At 40.8% G+C, this 20,224-nt stretch overlaps 1 protein-coding gene across 1 annotated transcript in view; it reads left to right on the forward strand.

The window, feature by feature from the left end:
- Positions 1-19,802, forward strand: part of TMEM135 (transmembrane protein 135) — a 172,237-nt gene extending 152,435 nt beyond the window's left edge. The window contains exons 10-15 of the mRNA XM_081327589.1: positions 6,404-6,571; positions 8,804-8,867; positions 11,145-11,221; positions 12,244-12,342; positions 14,042-14,109; positions 15,390-19,802. Coding sequence (XP_081183715.1) covers positions 6,404-6,571; positions 8,804-8,867; positions 11,145-11,221; positions 12,244-12,342; positions 14,042-14,109; positions 15,390-15,528 — 615 coding nt within the window. The 3' untranslated portion in view covers positions 15,529-19,802. The remainder of the gene's footprint in view (positions 1-6,403; positions 6,572-8,803; positions 8,868-11,144; positions 11,222-12,243; positions 12,343-14,041; positions 14,110-15,389) is intronic.
- The last annotated feature ends 422 nt before the right edge of the window (positions 19,803-20,224 follow it).

Below are 20,224 nucleotides of genomic sequence, written 5' to 3' on the forward strand. Positions count from 1 at the left end.
TACTTGCTTTGGTGGGACTCCGGCAGATTTTAAATTTTGGATTTTGAAAGTAATATTTATAGGGCAAACTGGCTTTTGAAGAAAAATGTTTTATTTGCCCTGTTATTTCTTCCATTCAGAGTTAAGTGGTTTTGGTTTTTTCAACAGCGGGTTAAAAAAAAACATACCAGCATATGGAAGACAAGTTGCAATTCAGTAGCTTGCACATTTTGACAAAGTGCGTTTGTTGAGTGTTTGTGCTGAGCAAGTCTTTTCTACTTCCTGTGTGTCAGCTCTTGTACCATAGCAGATTACAACCAGCCACATACATACCAGTACAATCCAAACGTCTAGTACTCCACACAAGAGGCTGGTTGTTGGTCAGCTTTAGTTGCAACTTATGCATTGACTTCGTTCACAATAGTCTGTTTTAAGTCTCACGTAAGTGGTCTTAAATTTCATTGCATAGGCATATTTTCATCAATTACTTCCATCATTGCTACCAGCACACACTGGCCTGTTTAATCACACCCAAAATTCTTGTACCCTGACCCTGTAAAGTAATACACAGTAATCAGCACTATAAATAAATCATCAAGATTTTTTAAATGCTCTGTTTAAAAATAGAAGACAACCTCCTTGAAAGTCAAGAAATTGAAAGGGTCATTGTAAATGGTGTAGTGTGTTCCCTTTCTCACAATAATCAACCAAGACCTTTGGGAAATCTTGAGCAGGACACACACACACACACACACACACACACACACACACACACACACACACACAAAACCCAGAGTGCCACATGTTGAAAGTGGAGTGTTTAAAAGGAAATCTGCCTGCTTATTTATTACTCATTGGTTCACTGTATATGTTGCCCATCTCGCTGTCCAGAGTGACTCTGGGCAGCTTAAAATACAATAAAAATAGAGGTATAGAAACAATTATAAATATAGGAAGAATTACAATTACAAAAATTAAATAGATTAAGAGCCAAGGGCTCACCCAGAACAGGGGTGATGGTGCCTTCTTCATGTTAAGGAACTCTAGCCAAACCGAATCCTGGAGTTGTTGGCCAGTCTGGATTAATGGCCTTATTTTATATTAATTGAGGCAAAAATCAGTATTTTAGGCCATTTCCTTCTGGTTGGAAACACGTGGACTAAGATTTTTAAGAGGAAGACAAGCAATTCTGATATTTTTCTAAGGCGATCTTTGGACGGAATCAGCAGCAGCTGTTTGCTAAGGAAAGCCTGATGTGGTTTTATTTTCTTAATGGAACAATTGCCTCTTTATTCTGGAAAGGACAGCTACTAGCAGTTTTTCTAATCTGTCATAGCTTTTCTTCCTGCCAAAGAGGTTGACTTGCCATTGCTGTACTTCTTTATGCGTCACATTTTTCTGGCATTCCCTCCTTCACTAGCGAACAAAGTGGGGCAACCTACAGTTGACCCCTTTCTATCTTTTAAGTATCGAGAAAATTTTCTTATTCTAGTTAACTACGACAAAATACATATTATTTTAGAGACATTGGATCGGATCGATTGAAAAAAACCACAAACGTGTGGGTTTGTGTTATTTTGTTTACTTCTAGCAACTGCGCCTAATCAGCTGCATTTTTCTAATGCTGGAAGAGAAAAGTACATTAAATCTCTCGGTTGTGGAACTGCACAAGACAACTAATTCCTTCCTGCCAGCCATTTAAAATATCTTGGCTAGAGGACCAAAGAAATAAAATCAGATTGTGCTTCACACAATCGGTAGAGGGATCTGATGGCTTCCGGAATACCCAGGTTCTTCACCTTTAACTGTGTGCTAGTTGTGTTTAAGTGGAATGAAACTCACAATATATGTACAGGTAATTCTTGACTTGAAGGGACACGGTGGCTCAGTGGGTTAGGACGCTGAGCTTGTCGATCAGAAGGTCGGCAGTTTGGCGGGTCGAATCCCGAGTGCCGCATAGCAGAGTGAGCGCCTGTTACTCATCCCAGCTTCTGCCAACCTAGCAGTTCGAAAGCACGTAAAAATGCAAGTAGAAAAATAGAGACCACTCCGGTGGGAAGGTAACAGCGTTCCGTGCGCCTTTGGCGTCTAGTCATGCCGGCCACATGACCACGGAGGCGTCCTCGGACAAGCGCTGGCTCTTCGGCTTTGAAACGAAGATGAGCACCGGCCCCTAGAGTTGGAAACGACTGGCACGCATGTGCGGGGGAACCTTTACCTTTACCTTTACTAATTCTTGACTTACAATAGTTCGTTCAGTGACTGTTTGAAGTTTCAACAGCACTGAAAAAAGTGACATGACCATTTATGACCGTTGCAGCATCCCCATGGTCATGTAATCAAAATTTGAACATTTGGCAACTGGCTCATATTTATGACGGCTGCAGTGTCCCAGGGTCACGTGATTCCCTTTTGTGACCTTCTAAACAAGCAAAGTCAATGGGGGAAGCCAGATTCACTTAATAGCCGTGTTACTAATTTAACAAATGCAGCAGTTCACTTAACGGTGGCCAGAAAAGTCATAAAATGGGGGAGGGGGGGCAAAATTCACTCAACTTTTTATTTGCTTAGCAACAGAAAATTGTGGGCTGAATTGTGGTCATAAGTCGAGGACTACCTGTATTCTAAATGAACTGGTGGCCATCCAGTACATTTAGATAGAGAAAAGCACAAGTTCCCCCGGTCCAGTTGTGTCCAATTCTAGCGGTGTTGCTTATCTTCGTTCCCTAGCTGAGGGATCCAGTTTTTTGGGGTTTTTTTTTAGATAGGAAGGAAGTTAACTCTGCAAAAAATATTTATTTCTTTAAACTGTTTTTACATGTGCAACTTTTATCTGCATTTGGGGTCCAAGAGGAATTTTCCTTGAGGTTAATGACTCTGAAATTGTTTTGCCTTTTTCTTTACTTGTGTGGTTTGGCTCCCTTTAGTAGCTTGAGATCTGGAGCTATTTGCTTTCCGATAAGTTGTACTATGCTCTTTCACTTAGCCATGTTGACACTAGTTTATTTGTGAGACAGAAGGGTTTAGAAATCTGATTTGACAGCCTTACAAAGGACTCCTACAGATTCCCAAGAATCACATTACTTGAAAGCTAAAAGAAAAATGTTCAGAATGGCAGGCCATTAGAAAGAGGACAGCAAAAATCTACAATGTTTTTCAAACGTGGCAACTTTAAGCTAGGCGGATTTCAGTTTTCTAGACTTCCAGCCAGCAGTGCAAGAAGTTGAAGTCCACACATCTTAAAGTTGCCACGTTTTTAAAATGCTGCTTTAACGCATAGGTAGAAGGTGGGAAGAACATTCCTGAAAAGCATTATGGTGTATGGGAATGACACGGAGATATGTAGAACAAACAGAGGTAAGACAGGCAGTGACATCATATGGATGAGTAGACATCTAGGATCTTGCCTACCCTTCTCAGCACCGGAGCCTTTTATGGCATTATTGTTTTTGCTACTTGCTGACATCACTGCTAAAACAGGTCTTTCTCTTCCTTGCTTGCAGAATACCGAATTTCAAGTAAATATGAAAGTTTAGACAGACTTCCCCATTCTCAAACAACTTTACTAGCTGCCAAGGTAGTATTCCCAATGAGTTGAGGTCGTACTGTGAATCTGTGAAGAAGTACTATACAAGATATAGTCACTTATTCTGACAGCTGTAAATCTGAAAGGCAGGTGCTAGGTCTGAATAACAAAAGTAAAAATAGAGGTTTCCCTTGTCCAGTCGTGTCCAAATGTGTGTGTGTGTGTGTGTGTGTGTGTGTGTGTGTGTGTGTGTGTGTGTGTGTGTGTTCATCTCCATTTCTTAGTTGAGGGAGCCAGCATTGTCTGAAGACACTTCCATCCTCATGTGGCCAACATGACTATATGCCAAGGCACATGGAATGCTCTTAACTTCCCACCGAAGTGGTACCTATTTATCTACTTGCATTTGCATGCTTTTGAACTGCTAGATTGACAGGAGCTGAGGCATGAACGGGAGCTCGTCCATCACGTGGCTCTAGGATCTCGAACTGCCGAGCTTCTGGTTGACAAGCCCAGCATCTTAACCATTAGGCCAGCGTGCCCTCTTCTAGAGAATAGCTTGCACACGTATTCAGAGCCCTGAAAGTGGTCTAGATATTGAAACAAATCATTAAATCCGCTAATTAGCATTAATTGGAACTCTTTACAACACCTAAATCTCCTTTCGCTCAGGGGTATCCCTTGCAAAGTAGTTCCTGAAAGAACTGAAGCGTTGAAAATGCTCGAGTGTGAATTCTAGTTCCTATGCTTTCATAAATATCTTTTGTGTTCTGAGTTTTTCCCCTTAAACATTGTGGTGCTGGTACATTCTCGCCCGTGGCTTTGTGCTCGCACAGACGCCACCCTTTTTGGAACATTCGCTAGCAAAGCGAAAGGTGAGAAGCCCACCTCCAATGGCCTACATTGCACCAGCCTGCCCAAATCCCCTGGTCACATTTCCCCCCCAACCCAATATTAACTTTGTGAGAAGATCTTTCTCACCGCAATGCTTCCCTTTCTGTTTCACAACCCAGTACGGAGGTTTGGTCCACGGGCAACGGTACTAAGGAGCAAGAGATTTGACTTTCTGTTTTGAGTGAAACTAATGCCCCAGCGCCACTAAAGCGAAGCAGAGATGAATTGACTGATAGAGCTAATTTGTTTGGACAAATTGATTCACAAGAGAGAGGGGAAATGTAACACGCTGCTTTTAAGATGCCAGGGAAGGGTGTGTGACGAGTTAATGAAATATTCCTCGAGCTGCTTGTTTTTAATTTTTATCTGTAGTGCTACCAGCGAATCCCTGCAAAGCTACGTGGTTGTAGGCCATGAGTAGCTGCCCAAATTCCCAAGAAAAGGAAACGCTCAAGGTCTACTAAAAATAAATAGCTGAGCTGGGAATCAAGAAGTTCATTCTTCCCCAAGGAGTTATTGAATGTTTGGAGAGTGATAGCCTCGAGATCTCTGTGTAGCCCTGGGACAAAGCTGACCTAGGTTCAGATTGTTACTCAGTCCCAACAATGTCAGTTTCAAAGTTCTCTTTGGGCAAATCAATCAGCCTCTCCAAGCCTCATTGGCCTCCCAAGATTTTTCTAAAGGTGTCCAAAGAGAAGAGCCAACAACAACTTGGAGGTTTCTGGAGGAAATGTAATGTCAACCAGTAATTATTCTTTCCCATAAATTGAAAACTTTGTAAATACAACATGGTTTCAGGTCTGTGGCTTCCAGGTAGAAATGAAATCTGTCCATCTCAAGTCTTGACATTAAAAGCGAGTTTTATAGGGAAGCTGAAATCAAGCCAAATCTTTATTTGGTCATAGACCAACAAATAAAACGCAAAAGTCAGCCTTCAATAAGATAAAAGGAAAAAAAAATAGTTATTTCAAAATATCTGAAAAGGGCTAGAGTTCATACAGATAGTTCTCACAATGAAGCCCAAAATTTCCATTGCTAAGCAAGGCAGTTGTTAAACCAATTGTACCCCATTTTACGATCTATTTTGGCCCTCTTGTTAAGTGACTCATTGTGGTTGTTAAGTAAATCACGTGGTTACTAAGTGAATCTGGCTTCCCCCAATGACTTTTTGGTTGGAAGCCAGCTGGGAAGGTTTCAATGATGATCACATGACTTCGGGATGCTGCAACTGTCATAAACTAAACTTAAATTTGCTAAACTCCCAAATTTTAATCCCGTGGCCATGGGGTTGCTGCAGTGGTCGTAACTGTGAAGAATGGCCATAAGTCACTTTTCCCCCCCAGTGCCATTGTAACTTCAAACAGTCACTAAATGAATGGTTGTAAGTTGAGGTGTAGCTGGACAGGTAGTCTTCAACTTATGACAATTTGTTTAGCGACCGCTCAAAGTTACAACGGCACTGAAAAAAAAGCGACTTATGAACATTTTTCACAGTTACGACCTTTCCAGCATTACCCATGATCATGCGATCAAAATTCAGATGTTTGGCAAACTGGTTCATATTTAAGATCCTCTGCTGTGTCCCGGGGTCATGTGATCCCCTTTTGCGACCTTTTGATGAGCAAAGTCAATGGGGGGGGGAAGCCCCATTCACTGAACAGCCGGACGACTAACTTACCAACTGCAGTGATTCACTTTAACAACGGAGGCAAGAAAGATCATAAAATGGGGCAAAATTCACTTAACCGCTGTCTTACTGAACGACAGAAACTTGGGGCCCAATTGTGGTCGTAAGTAGAGGACTACTACAATAGACTGTGCAGACTATCTGGGAAATACAAATCAGATTGATCCAATAATAACATTTTGAGATAAAAACAAATCGGAACCAGAAGGCTATTTAGCAAAGAGCGGAAATCATTTCAATTGTTCCTTGCGAAGCTCATTTGTGGAATTCCTGACACTGTTTTCCTCTCAGTGGCACCTTCTGAATATTTTTTCTAGGGCTTCATTAGGATGTTTAGCGTTGGATACTTGATCCAGTGTTGCCTTCGCATCCCATCCACGTTCCGACATCTGTTTACAAAACCATCCCGGCTTCTCTCGCTTTTCTACAACAAAGAAAATTTCCAGCTTGGAGCTTTCCTGGGGTCATTTGTCAGTATATACAAAGTAAGTTTCAAAAGTGCTGAAAAAATTAGAACGCAATTATGCTAAGCTCCTCATCTGGCAGTTGCTGCTGTTGCAACCTTTTAGTTAAGTACCTTGATTGTTCCGGAGCAGAGTATCTCTTGAAGCGAAATGAAACGTGTTATCTGCAAACAGTTTTGGAGGGAATATATATATATATATATGTTTATATGGTGGCATTATCCAACCTCATTTTTAACCTAATGTGGATAAAGACTTAATGCGCTTTAGTGAGCATTAGAGGGAAATTGGTGGGTTGAGTCAGAAATGCATAACCTCCTTAATTAGGGGCAAGGTGGAAATTGACAGGATTTCACTTTCTCTGACCTATAACATTCCATTACTCAGTAAGCCCAGAGGGAACAACAAGTCGCAAAAATGTGAGTCTTAAATCGAGTCGCAAAAATGTGAGGCTTAAAAAAAAATGGTATTGTCATGGCTCAGTAAATAGAAGTTTAGCTAAGTGGTTGTTATAAAACCACCCTTAATATTTTCAATTAGCTTGAATTTTAATGAATGTTATTAATGAGTTTGGTTAAAATTAATTTTTAATCAATTTCATTCATTCATTCATTCGTTCGTTCGTTCGTTCGTTCATTCATTCATTCATTCCCCGCTGCCATTATTTTTACAAATAAAGCGAACACACAAAATGTTCCTTCCTCCTCCTAATTTTCCTCACGTAACTACAAATAGGTTTACTATGCAAGCAAGTCCCACTTTCTCTACATGCCTGGGTTTTTGTTTTTTCCCCTAGCACAGCGAAAGAGTTGCTTTGTGAAGGTTATTTCTTTCTACAAGCTTGTATAGGAATCAAAACAGGCAGACTGTCCACTCAGCTAATGGATTGGCTGAAACGGTAGAACTTCAGACTAGAAATCAGCGGAAGGAAATGCTTTCTGATTTTGCAATGCTGCCTTCATGTAAAACAGGTGTCCAACTGGCAGCCCGCAGGCCGGATGTGTCACGCACAGGCCACGCCCATCCCGGCTCTGCAAAGGCAAAAAACGTCACGATACGTCACGTGACGTGATCGAGTTTGACGCCCGCGATGTAAAATGCCTAATGGCACCTGCGTTCTGTTGTGCTCGATTATCACTTTTCATTATTAATTTATGTGGTTATATCCCACCTTTGTTGTTTTTATAATTAACTCAAGGCATCAGACATATACAGCACACCTTCCTCCTCCTATTTCCCCCACAACAACAACCCTGTGAGGTGGGTTGGGCTGAGAAAGAGCGACTGGCCCAAAGCTGGTTTTTTGATGCCTAATGTGGGACTAAAAGTCACCATCTCCTGTTCTAGGCCAGCACTTTTAACTACTGCACCAAACTTTCTTAGCTGCCTGGCTAAAATTTATCTATTTGTTTACACTTATTTGTGAAACAAAAATTACAAATTGGAACAAGCAAAATGAAAACAATTAGCACGTGACGGCGGCTGGGGGGACGATAGGCATGTTAGTGCACTTACGCATGTCCCCTTAAGAACCTCTTAAATATGGGGTGAGGTCCACAGAAGTTAAGTTGGAATTAAAACCGTGAAAGTTAGTAGCTGAGAGAACTGCATCAGGTAACATATTCCAGACTTTGACAACTCTGTTACAAAAATCAAAATTTTTACTGTCAAGTTTAAAGCAGTTTACACTAAGTTTAAAACGCTTGCTCGCACATGTTACATTACGATTAAAACTAAAAAAGTCTAATTTAGAGGTAAGGCGTTACTATGTATAGTTTTTATATATTATGGAGAATTTACTTCACCATTGTGTACATTTAGGTATTCTAAATGTACACAATGGTGAAGCAAATTCTCCATAATAGAAGTTTAAAGTAGATAAGAAATATACAGGCTTCTTTGTGTGAGGAGGATATTTAAGATAACAGGTTGCTAATTATTAAATAACTGAATAATGTTTGTATAAGAAGGGACGAACACATACATTTGCATGCGTGCAAAGACTCTTACTACCCCTTTGGATTTGGCTGAAGCTTTGTCAATCTTTTAATATATCCCCAAATACAGTGTTTAGTTTATTTTATATGTCATAGCACAGGGTAGCTATAAAATAGTGATCAAAGCTGAAGCCATAATCAGCAGGGTTTTTTTGCCTGATTAAATTTTAAGGCTATTATTGGGATCTATTATGGGAACAATAATCTATTGTGTTGCAGTGACGAAAATGTTGCCATGATTACCTTTAAAATGCAGGGTACAAGCTGTTTCCTGCGATGGGTACGGAACCTGGACGATGAAGTACACGCACTTATTGCAGGTAAATGTACATTTCCTCTCTCAGATTCCCAAAGTTAGTAGTTTCCATGCATCTCCCTAAGAGTGAAAAGCTTTCTGATGCTTTCTGGAGAATAATGTTGTGCATCACGATGCAATGATGTCACCACGATGTAAAAAAGATGTCGAGACTCTAGAAAGGGTACAGAGAAGAGCAACAAAGATGATTGGGGGACTGGAGGCTAAAACATATAGGGAACGGTTGCTGGAATTGGGTATGTGTAGTTTAACGAAGAGAAGGGTGAGGGGTGACATGATAGCAGTCTTCCAATATCTCAGGGGCTGCCCCAAAGAAGGGAGTCAAGCTATTCTCCAAAGCACCTGAAAGCAGGACAAGAAGCAACGGATGGAAACTAGTCAAGGAGAGAAGCAACTAAGGAGAAACTTCCTGACAGTTAGAACGATTAACCAGTGGAACAACCTGCCTCCAGAAGTTGTGAATGCTCCAACACTGGAAGTTTTTAAGAAGAGACTGGACAGCCATTTGTCTGAAATGGTATAGGGTTTCCTGCCCAAGCAGGGGGTTGGACTAGATGGCCTCCAAGGTCCCTTCCAACTTTACTACTACGATTATGATCTTATAGCGTGGAAGCTCCATAAATGATTGCAAGGAAGCCTTGATAAATTACAAAGCTAGTTACCATAATTACACAAAGGTGGTGTGGAGACCATGTCTGGAACAGAACGTTTGCAGTATTGAAAAAATCATGAGGGTGGGTGGGTGTTTCGGGATGAGAGTAATGTTTTTTTTTTATTAAAGAGTTTTACAAAAACAAAATTTTACTATATATCCCCAAATCCCTCTCACCCCAAACCCGCCCACTTCCCCCCCCACTTCCCAGAGCTAAATACAGGATTATAGTTACAATAATCATATTCTAAATAAAAATTATGCATAATATACAATTAACCAAATTCATAATGTGCTTTAACTCCCCTTTAACATAACTACAAACAAAATACCAATAACAATATCCCACTAAAATCTACTCATAAGCTAAATGGAACTTTTTAGTCCCATATTTGTTCTGAATATAATTTATCCATCTCCTCCAAACTGAAATATATCTTTCCTGTGAATGATCTTTCAAATAAGCAGAAATCTTAGACATTTCTGCAAGATTCGAAACTTTAAACACCCATTCTTCTATAGTGGGCAAACTATCCTTCTTCCGATATTGTCCCACCAGTAACCGTGCTGCTGTTATCATGTTCAACATCAAGTTAGTTTCTTTAACATCACGAGAGTAATGTTAGAACAGATTGTAGGAACAGAAGCAACCCCAGCAGAACTTGGAAAGGCACAGAAAGGAAGTATTGTCAGAAACACAGAAAGAAAGGCGCCTAGGATAGAATGGTTTGCAAGTCTTGAATATATGAGTTAACAGATGGGGGGGGGATATGTTGATGATTGTGATACCTCCCCCCACTTTTTTTCTCTCTCTCGTGTTAAAAATCAGCATTCATCCAATGAAGCTGAATGGTGAAAATTTTAGGACAAACCAAAGGAATCACTTCACGCAGCACCTGGCGGAAGTGTAACATTTTCTACCAGTGATGTGATTATACCTAATTCGCAGTGGCTTCAAAACAGGAGTAGACAGATAGAGCGTCAAGTTTTAAGTGACTCCTGGCCCTCACAGTGATGTATTATTTTATTTTTATTTTTATTTTAATTCCATTTATATCCCGCCCTTCTCCGAAGACTCAGGGCGGCTTACAAGCTTAGCAGTAGCCTTCATCCTATGTATATGCCTGCTTGTTAGGGCTTTCACACACACACACACCCAAGTGGCATTATTACAAAGTCAGCTTATTGCCCCCAACAATCTGGGTCCTCATTTTACCTACCTCGGAAGGGTGGAAGGCTGAGTCAACCTTGAGCCTGGTGGGACTTGAACCTGCACTAATTGCAGGCAGCTGGTGTTACTTAAGGAGGCATTAGCCCACTGCTCCACTAAGGGAGCAGTCTTCTCCAACATGATTCCCTGCAGCAAATCAGAAAGGGAAGGATGATCTGTTTTACCTCAAGTACCTGAGCTCTTTATAAACCTTCAAGGTGGAAAGATGTCCCAGTGGCCTCAGGTTGTCCACAAGGGTGAGACAGGATGCTGAACTAGATAAATCTTTTTTTATTCAATCCAGCGGGACTCCCTTTCTCTCCATGTATTTGGGAACTGCTATAGTAGAATTTCATGTGGTCCAGTATTCAGAATTTGGCTAATTTACTTTATATATATATATATCTTTAACCACACAGGGTCCCTAGCAGGATTGTCAATGATGTTTTACAGAAGCACATCTATTTCAATGTACCTGGCTTCCAAACTGGTAGAGGTGAGCCTCTTTGTGCAGTCAGAATATCTTTTCCTCAGGAATGGCAGAATTGGTTTCATCCCTTGATTCTCCGAGTCAAGCTCCCCAACCATGGATTTTCTAGATGAGTAGAAAGCACCATTCAGAAATATTAGGATCCCGTTTCTTAGCTAGTCGGCGGGCCTGCTTCTTACAGAGGCTGTTGACGAACTCTTGAGAGTTTGAAGTCCATTGTTATTGTTATTATGATTATTATTACTTTGTTGTTTTGCATGGACACTGAGACTTTATGTACCAGGGACAAATTCCTTGTGTCTAATTACAGTTGGCCAATAAAGAATTCTATTCTATTCTATTCTATTCTATTCTATTCTATTCTATTCTATTCTATTCTATTCTATTCTATTCTATTCTATTCTATTCTATTCTATTCTATTCTATTCTATTCTATTCTATTCTATTCTATTCTATTCTATTCTATTCTATTCTATTCTATTCTATTCTATTCTATTCTATTCTATTTTATTCTTACTCCGTATTCTATTCTATTCTATTCTATTCTATTCTATTCTATTCTATTCTATTCTATTCTATTCTATTCTATTCTATTCTATTCTATTCTATTCTATTCTATTCTATTCTATTCTATTCTTACTCCGTATTCTATTCTATTCTATTCTATTCTATTCTATTCTATTCTATTCTATTCTATTCTATTCTATTCTATTCTATTCTATTCTATTCTATTCTATTCTATTCTATTCTATTCTATTCTATTCTATTCTATTCTATTCTATTCTATTCTATTCTATTCTATTCTATTCTATTCGTGGCTTCCGGATGACACGTCCGGCCCATGGGCCGGGAGTTTGACACCCCTGCACTGGAGGATATAGTCTGTTGATTCCACAGCTGCTTTTTAAAAAGCCTGGTAGGGTTAAGTCCCTGTATGGGTCATTTTTCTTGTGCCCAGCCTTACATCACTGGTCTTTTTGGAAACTCATTCACTTGCTTGCTTGATCTTTTTGTTTTTAATTTTATAGACCATGTATTTCAAAGGCATTGAAGCTGGAAAGGTTCCTTATTTCCCTCATGCGGACAGTATAATCTATGCTGTATCCACAGCCATCTGCTTCCAAGCTGTAAGTTTCTGTTTTTTAGGTTCAAACTCTTTTTGTTTATGTCTAAGGTTGCTCATTAAGTAAAGCAAAAGGATGTAGGGCAGTTTGTCCCGGACATTCATTCATGCAATAGCTGCTTGACTCTATTGCACCTTAAGAGGTTTGTTAGTATTTACATGTTGCTAGAGAAGAAGTGATGATCAAACCCGCCCTGGCTGGGGACATGTTCCAACAGCCCAAACAACCGCATTGATAGAAGAAAATATTTGTAGTGCAGGATGGAATTGAGAGATACTTGCTGCTCTCTCAGTTTGGTGTCAGTGGATGAGAAGCAAAATGTCTTCAAAGGAAAATCAAGAAAGTCCAGTTGCCTCGTGAAAAAGCATCTTTGGGATAACCATGACCTGGAGCAGGGGTCCCCAACCTTTTGGGCACCAGGGACTGGTTCTGTGGAGAGAGGCTTTTCCGCAGACTGGAGAGGGCGTGGTTTTGTGTGCTGCCTGCATGCCACGGATGGGGCTTTCTTTGTTTGTGCAGACCGGTTGCTGGCATGCCGTGGCTCGGTACCGGTCCACGGACCGGTGGTTGGGGACCCCTGACCGGGACGACTGAGCAACTCCATAGACACATTTTATTTCGGCCCTCCTTTGGAACCCTTTCTTTAATTATTCCATTTGACTATTTCTTCGATAGTCGTGTAAATAATGTCCCGCGGCAAGTTGGCCATGGCGAGTTGCCCCACTTTGAGTTGGACCTCAACAAGTTGGCAGCGGCGAGATGGCCGTGGCAAGTTGGCCATGGTGCATTTTCGTAGACTCTCTTCACGTTATGCCCATGTGCACTGGCAACCACGGCTGCACAATTTAGTGGTTGCCAGTAGGCTTTTGAGTGCAGTTCAAGATGCACCTAGAACAGAGATGGCAAACCTTCATCGGGTGCTGGGTGGGTGTGGCCCATTGGGTGGGTGTGGCCCATTGGGCGGGCGTGGGCCATTGGGTAGGCGTGGCTGCGGTGGTAACGGCAGACTGGGTGGGACTAACAAGTTCAATCAATCAATTCCAACTTTGCGAGATCTTTTTTTTTCCCCGCGAGAAGTTGAAATTGATTGATTGATTCTTTTTTTTTTTTGCACACGGCGGCGGAGGCCTAAAGCGAAAAGGTTTTGTAAAACCCAGCTGAAGGCCTGGGACTGGGGCAACGGCACGTGTGCCCACAGAGAGGGCTCTGGGTGCCACCTGTGGCCACGCGTGCCATAGGTTCGCCACCAGGGACCTAGAAAGTCCTTCGTGGCACAGGACCTTCTTGTCTGGGCATCCATCTCTCTCCCGATGTTTCTGCCTGCCTGATACACTTGGACAAGTGAATGCAGTCCAGTTCCCTTCAATTAAACGTTGCTATCTTGAGGGACTGAGGAAACATGCTTTTACTGCCTTCTGGAACGTGCCTCCCCTGAGGTATGGATGGTGCCCGTTCTCCTTGGGTTCCGAGGAAGCCTTAAGATCCGACTCTGGTCCCAAGCTGGGTTTCATGCGTACGTTCATATATTTGTGGTGTTTACTGTTCTGATTGTTTTAGCCCCGGCTGCTTTGATTGGGGGTGGGGGGCTGGGGCTGGGGGGAAGGGGGATTTGTAAGCTGCCCAGCGTCTGATGGAGTGGGGTTTCACTATAGCAAAACGTTCAGTTGAATTCCCAAGTTAAAGCCAGAATTTTTGTTTTTAGGCTGTGATGGAAGTCCAGAACTTGAGACCTTCATACTGGAAATTCCTATTGCGATTAACAAAAGGAAGGTGAGTAACTCCCAGTGGTTACATGTCTATTACCCAGGTCATGGTTGTCCCAAAGGTGCTTTTTTCCAAAAGGCAACTGAACTTTCTTGGAAGCTTGAGAAATGAAATGCTTTCATAAGGAAGGAAGGAAGGAAGGAAGGAAGGAAGGAAGGAAGGAAGGAAGGAAGGAAGGGAGGAAGGGAGGAAGGAAGGAAGGAGGGAGGAAAGGAAGGAAGGAAGGAAGGAGGGAGGGAGGGAGGGAGGAAAGGAAGGAGGGAGGGAAGGAAGGACAGAAGGAGGGAGGAAAGGAAGAGGGAGGGAGGAAAGGAAGGAAGGAGATAGGAGGGAGGGAGGAAAGGAAGGAAGGAAGGGAGGAAAGGAGGGAGTGAGGGAGGAAAGGAAGGAAGGAAAGGAGGCAGGGAGGAAAGGAAGGAGGGAGGGAAGGAAGGGAGGGAGGAAAGGAAGGAGGGAGGGAGGAAAGGAAGGAGGGAGGGAGGAAAGGAAGGAAGGAGGGAGGAAAGGAAGGAGGGATGAAAGGAAGGAAGGAATGAAGGAGGCAGGGAGGAAAGGAAGGAGGGAGGGAGGAAAGGAAGGAAGGAGGGAAAGGAAGGAAGGACGGATAGGAGGGAGGGAGGAAAGGAAGGGAAGGAAGGAAGGAAGGACGGATAGGAGGAGGGAGGAAAGGAAGGAAGGACGGATAGGAGGGAGGGAGGGAGGAAAGGAAGGAAGGAAAGGAAGGAAGAAAGTCCACTTGCTTTTTGACAAAACACACCTTTGGGTCTCACAGATTACCATTGTTCATTTCTGTAAGAAACATTGTGGATACCAGCTTTTTTTTTTAAAGGAATTTTGAAGGCATTTTGTGTTAAATGATGAGATGGCCAATTTACACAATTTTAGTCGGGTTTATTTGAAAATATTTTTGCCATTTCTTATCATTTTACCACTGTAGTGTATAAACATAGTAGTACGTTTATTATATTTATTATATTTCTCTTAATAGATCACTGCATGCTTCTTTTAATAAACATACTGCTCAAAAAAAAATAAAGGGAACACTTAAACAACACAATGTACTGTATTTAATAGTAGGATGTCTTATTTTCGGTTCCTTTTATTTTTTTTGAGCAATATATATTATTTCCTGATTGTTTTTTTTAGTGGGATGAACATAGTTTTTAATCCCTAAACTTTGCTGGAGAAAAGTTAAATTCGTTACCTCGGAGATCATAATCCTGTTTTATGTTGCTTTATTCCCTGAGTTATATAGTTAAATTAATTTTGGATTTTTCCTTTTCTAGATTTGGTGTCATGAACAGAAAAATATTAGACGCATTTGGTACTGAAGCGTCTAAGCATTTTAAGGATTTCTATCCAGAACTCGACCCAAGATACACAATTTTTCCACCAGAGAGACCCGTCGAAAAATTTTGGAACTGAGATATCCGTTTGTGATTATGTCTGGCCAATCAATGGCTGTCCTAAAGAGTTAATTAAGTTAACAGTCAAATAGATGGAAGAGTGCTTGTGTTCCACATCAGTATTGTTTCAGTGAGTTATGTTATACAAATCAAAATACTGAAACACCCTAGCAAGTTGTGGCTTAATTCCACTTCCCTTCTTAGATAGAAGCTCTGGGTCACTGTGGCTGGTCGACACAACCTGGTAGATTTTTTTTTTTAAAAAATGACATTATATATTGATGGATTAATATATGAAAAAAGAAATTTTTTTTAAAAAAAATGCCCAGATGTGGTTTAAAAGATATACCATCCACAGTTTCACTCTGTCTCATTCCAGTAGGTAGCCTTTTATATAAAAAAAATGATATTTTTACATTTAGAAGTAAAAGATATGTAAGACATATATGTATATGTATGCTATACTTGCAGATCAGATTCTAGTGAAAATGATTTTCTTTAGATAGATTTTTTTTTAGAAAAAAAAGATTATTATGGCTCTTGACAATTGGCAATATCGGTACTTTATTTATACAACTGCACTGTTTATATCCAACTTCATCAGCTCTCCAAACCCAGTTGCACACGGAGAGGTAAGAGAGGGGGAAAAAGTTGGACACTTGGGACTTTTTAAGAGGTCTTGCAAAATAATAGAAAATCATCAGCGCCAGATGGAATGTAGCAGTTTACAGTTTTTTGCACAGGTAAATTGAAGGGGGAAAAAATTGACACTGTTCTAACAACATTCTTCAGAAAAGTGAATATGCCACCGCTGAACATACAGCTGTCTTGATTTTATAAACTTTAATGTTGGTTTCCAGTAACGTTCAAAGTGAATCCAAGACCTTACATTTAGTGGATAAAGGGAACATGTTGAGAATGTTGGTGATATCTACATCTACAGATTGTGTTAGCTGATTTTTCTGACCAGCCTGTGACAATGTAAGTTGTTCATTGCACAAAGTCGCTTCCCTTGATGGATTATCTGATTTCTGCTTTTATCAGTCACCTTAGTATAGTTGCACATGAACCGCAGAGAAGGACTTTCAAAGCATGTGAGAGATTAAAAGAAAAAGAAAAAAACCACCTTAGATCTGTATGATTTCTTAAAAGCTGAAAGATCCTGTTATCAAAAGTATCAGAAGGAGAGAGATTACTTGGAACTAGATTTAATTTCTGTAAAAATGTATTTTCCCCCCCCCCATCTATTATATGATTTGAACATGCACACAAATTAATTAGTATTCTTATCTCACTCTCTGTAACGATGATGCTGCATTCACAGGACAGGAGCATATTTTTTTTTAATTTTGATCCTAAAGAACCTGTCAGAATTGTCATTCAGACTGAACGAATGGAAATGGAAGGAAAGTGGAATGGGAAAAAAAATCTATATTACATCATACCGTAGAGCATCTCTCTCTGGTGTGAGATAATATTTCAATCCAAGTTTGCACTTGTGTTCCAGTTGTTGTTTGGACTAACAGGACTCACTCTGTTTATTGTCTTTGTTGGGGAATGAAATCATATGTCAATCTTTTAAGATAAGCGGTCCCCAACCCCTGGTCTGTGGATCAGAAACTGGCGTACACAAACAAGGGAAGCCCCATCTGCGGGATGCAGGCAGCACACGAAACCACACCCCCTCCAGCCCACGGAAAAACCTCCGTCCACGGAACCGTTCCCTGGTGCCCAAAAGGTTGGGGCCTGCTGTTTTAAGAGACTATTGATTATACTTGTTCAGTGTTATCTTAGGTTGTTTAAATCAGATGGCTGCCCTAAAAATTTGTCACTGCCAGTTGTGTGGTGGAAGTGATGCATTGTCAATTGCTAGATGAGCAGAAAGTTTGAATGTCCCAGGTAGGGGTGAATGGTGAACCTCATATTCCGTATGAAAGGCAATAGAGCAGGGGTCCCCAACCTCCGGTCTGTGGATTGCTACCGGGCTGCGGCATGCCAGCAACCAGTCAGCACAGACAAGCATAGCCCCAACTGTGGGATGCAGGCAGGCATACAAAACTACGCCCCCTCTGGTCTGCGGAAACACCTCTCCATGGAACCGGTCCCTGGTGCCCAAAAGGTTGGGGACCTCTGCAGTAGAGCAAGTACTTCACAAAAGTAAGCTTAGAACTCAGGGGTCTATCCAGCTCCCATCTCATGTGTTTGCCCGTGACTTTGAAGTCTGCTGAAATAGTTTGAAGAAGCTGGTACAATACAAATACCCCAAAATATAAACGGTATAAAAATGTAGGGCAGTTGTTAATGCCTGGAAGAACAAAGTACATAGAATAACAAGAGTTAGGAGGGACCTTGCAGCTCTTCTAGTCCGATGCCTGCCGGTTGGGCTAGGTAGAAGAGTAAATAAACAGAACAAGTGCCTGGTCAGCATTTATTTTTAATCCTATCTCCAAACATCAGTATTTCTTTTCTCTGGATATCCTAATTTCCTGAAAGGAAAAACGTCTATGGCATCCATAGATTAACTTGAGGGCCAGGAGAAGTGAGATGGAATGGGATGGAGACATCTGCAGTCAGCATTGGGAGTGAAAGAGCCAGAAGGATGTCCAAGTGTTTGAGCACTTTCTTCTTACTCTTTTTAAATTTTTTTTACCTCAGGACAGCATGGGAGATCTTACCTGTATGGGGAACTTGGGGAAGGGGCAAAGCGCAGAGAATTCCAGTTGACGACCTGAGCAGGAAGAGGTTTATGATGTACCACAGCCCCAAGCTCTTTGAACGTTCATAGTTGTTGTGTGATTTATTTGTTTAGATACCACATTTATTTGTTTAGATACCACATTTATATCCCAAAGCTCTCCATAACGTCCATGATGCAATAATAGTCATAATTATAATAACTTAAACCTCCAAGGTACGTTAAACATTAAAAATTTAAATCATAAAGCCATAAATCAATAACGATCCTCTCGGCCACAGTCACAAAAATATAATGAAGGCCACGAATAAAAATAGGAATAAAAGAAGATGCAAGTCGTGAACTCATCTAGAACTCTCTCCAAAGTTGCCTCGGTTTTTAAACGTCTTTCTAAAAGTCTTCAGGGAGGGGCTGGCCCAAACTGGCTTCAGTTTCAGGACCAACAAGGAGCTTCTCCCTAAATAATCTGGCCAGTTGTGCCGATTCCAGTTGGAGAGGGTGGTTCCCTCAGATGCCCAGATGCCAAGCCAAAAGAGTCATTTTGGGTCACATGGCAGAAGGGAAGACAAATATGAAAATGCACGGGTGTTCTGTGGAAGTATATATTTCCTATTTGTCTTCATTTGGAAAACATTAGTTTGGGAGTTGCAAATAAAGAACTTAATCTTTGCAAGGACTAATAGTCTCTTTGCATTTTGGCTTAAGGTAGATCTTTGTACTGAGCCTAGATCTTTATTTTTATTTTTTTACATTTCTTCATAATGAAGCTTACTACTGTCTTTTTCAGGTAGGCTTAAATTGCCAATAGCAGATGTTGTTCAGCTTTTTTGAAATAGAATCACTTCAGAAATTTAATATCTGCAATTGCAACTCGCAGAAGATTGATTTCTATAACCCATTGATTATATCCACTATCATAGATGTTTCATAAAGCTGTGTCGGATTATGTGTAAGTGAAAACTGACTGTTAAGGAGACACCTGTGTCTAAAAGAACAGAGGACTCTCTGGGTGTGTTTCTTTCACGAGAAGAAGTTTGCCTTACTCTGAGGAAAACACTGGATTAAAAAAAAATGTTGAACTTTGCACATTGTGGCAAACTTCCGAGTGGGAGTTGAAAATACTATTTTTATTTATATATGATTTTTAACAGGCCGATTTAAGCTTCTTGTGTGGAACTAAAATATGACTGCAAGGGATAGTTCTTATAAAAAGTATTCATTTCCCTCACGAGAGAGCACAATTCCTCCATCAGCTGAGGAAAGAGAAAGTTCCACTTTAAAAAAAAACAGACAAGACACCCTCTTTACTCCAACCATTAAATTTCCAGATAAATACACTTAGGAGTTAGGAGCTAGCAGCATATAGGTCAGGCATTTGGACTTTTCCCACATAAAACCTTAAGTAGTGTGTATGTGCAGGAAGCACTTCTATCAATTTCATAGCGACGATGGATTTTTGTGTAACATAAAAGGACTTTTAAAAAAAGGAGTGAAGTTATTGTTTTGACTGGAACAGTTGGAAATAAACAGCGAGTCCTGCAGTTCTCTCAATCCTGATTATTTAAACATTTGCTGATTGCTCTTGAATTAATTTAATAAAGAGACACTTCTTTTAAGAAATCTCTGTTTAGTTGGACTCCTTATGAAAATCACATAGCCCAGAAGATTGTTCTGCTGGTTACATTGGAAAACAGTTTTGGTGGTGAGGAAATGACAGGATAACAGAGTTGGAAGGGACCGTGGAGGTCTTCTAGTCCAACCCTCTGCTCAGGCAGGAAACCCTATGGCTTTGCTGATCCTTTCTTTCCATCTACAAACCCTTCCCCTTGCCGTGAACCTGTGAAGGAACTCCACATATTTATATTGATATAACAAAGACAAGGGGGATTGCGTTCACCCCTCTGTAAAGTCAGCAGCAAAGGGCAAATGTTAAAAGTTAGGTGGGTTGTGTTTTTCCTCCACTTTCTTTGAATCTAAAAAGGACTCCGGTTGAACCCCTGAGATTAGAAAGGGGAAAGCA

This window comes from Vipera berus, assembly GCF_964194415.1.
Source record: "Vipera berus genome assembly, chromosome: 4".
Taxonomy (NCBI): domain Eukaryota; kingdom Metazoa; phylum Chordata; class Lepidosauria; order Squamata; family Viperidae; genus Vipera; species Vipera berus.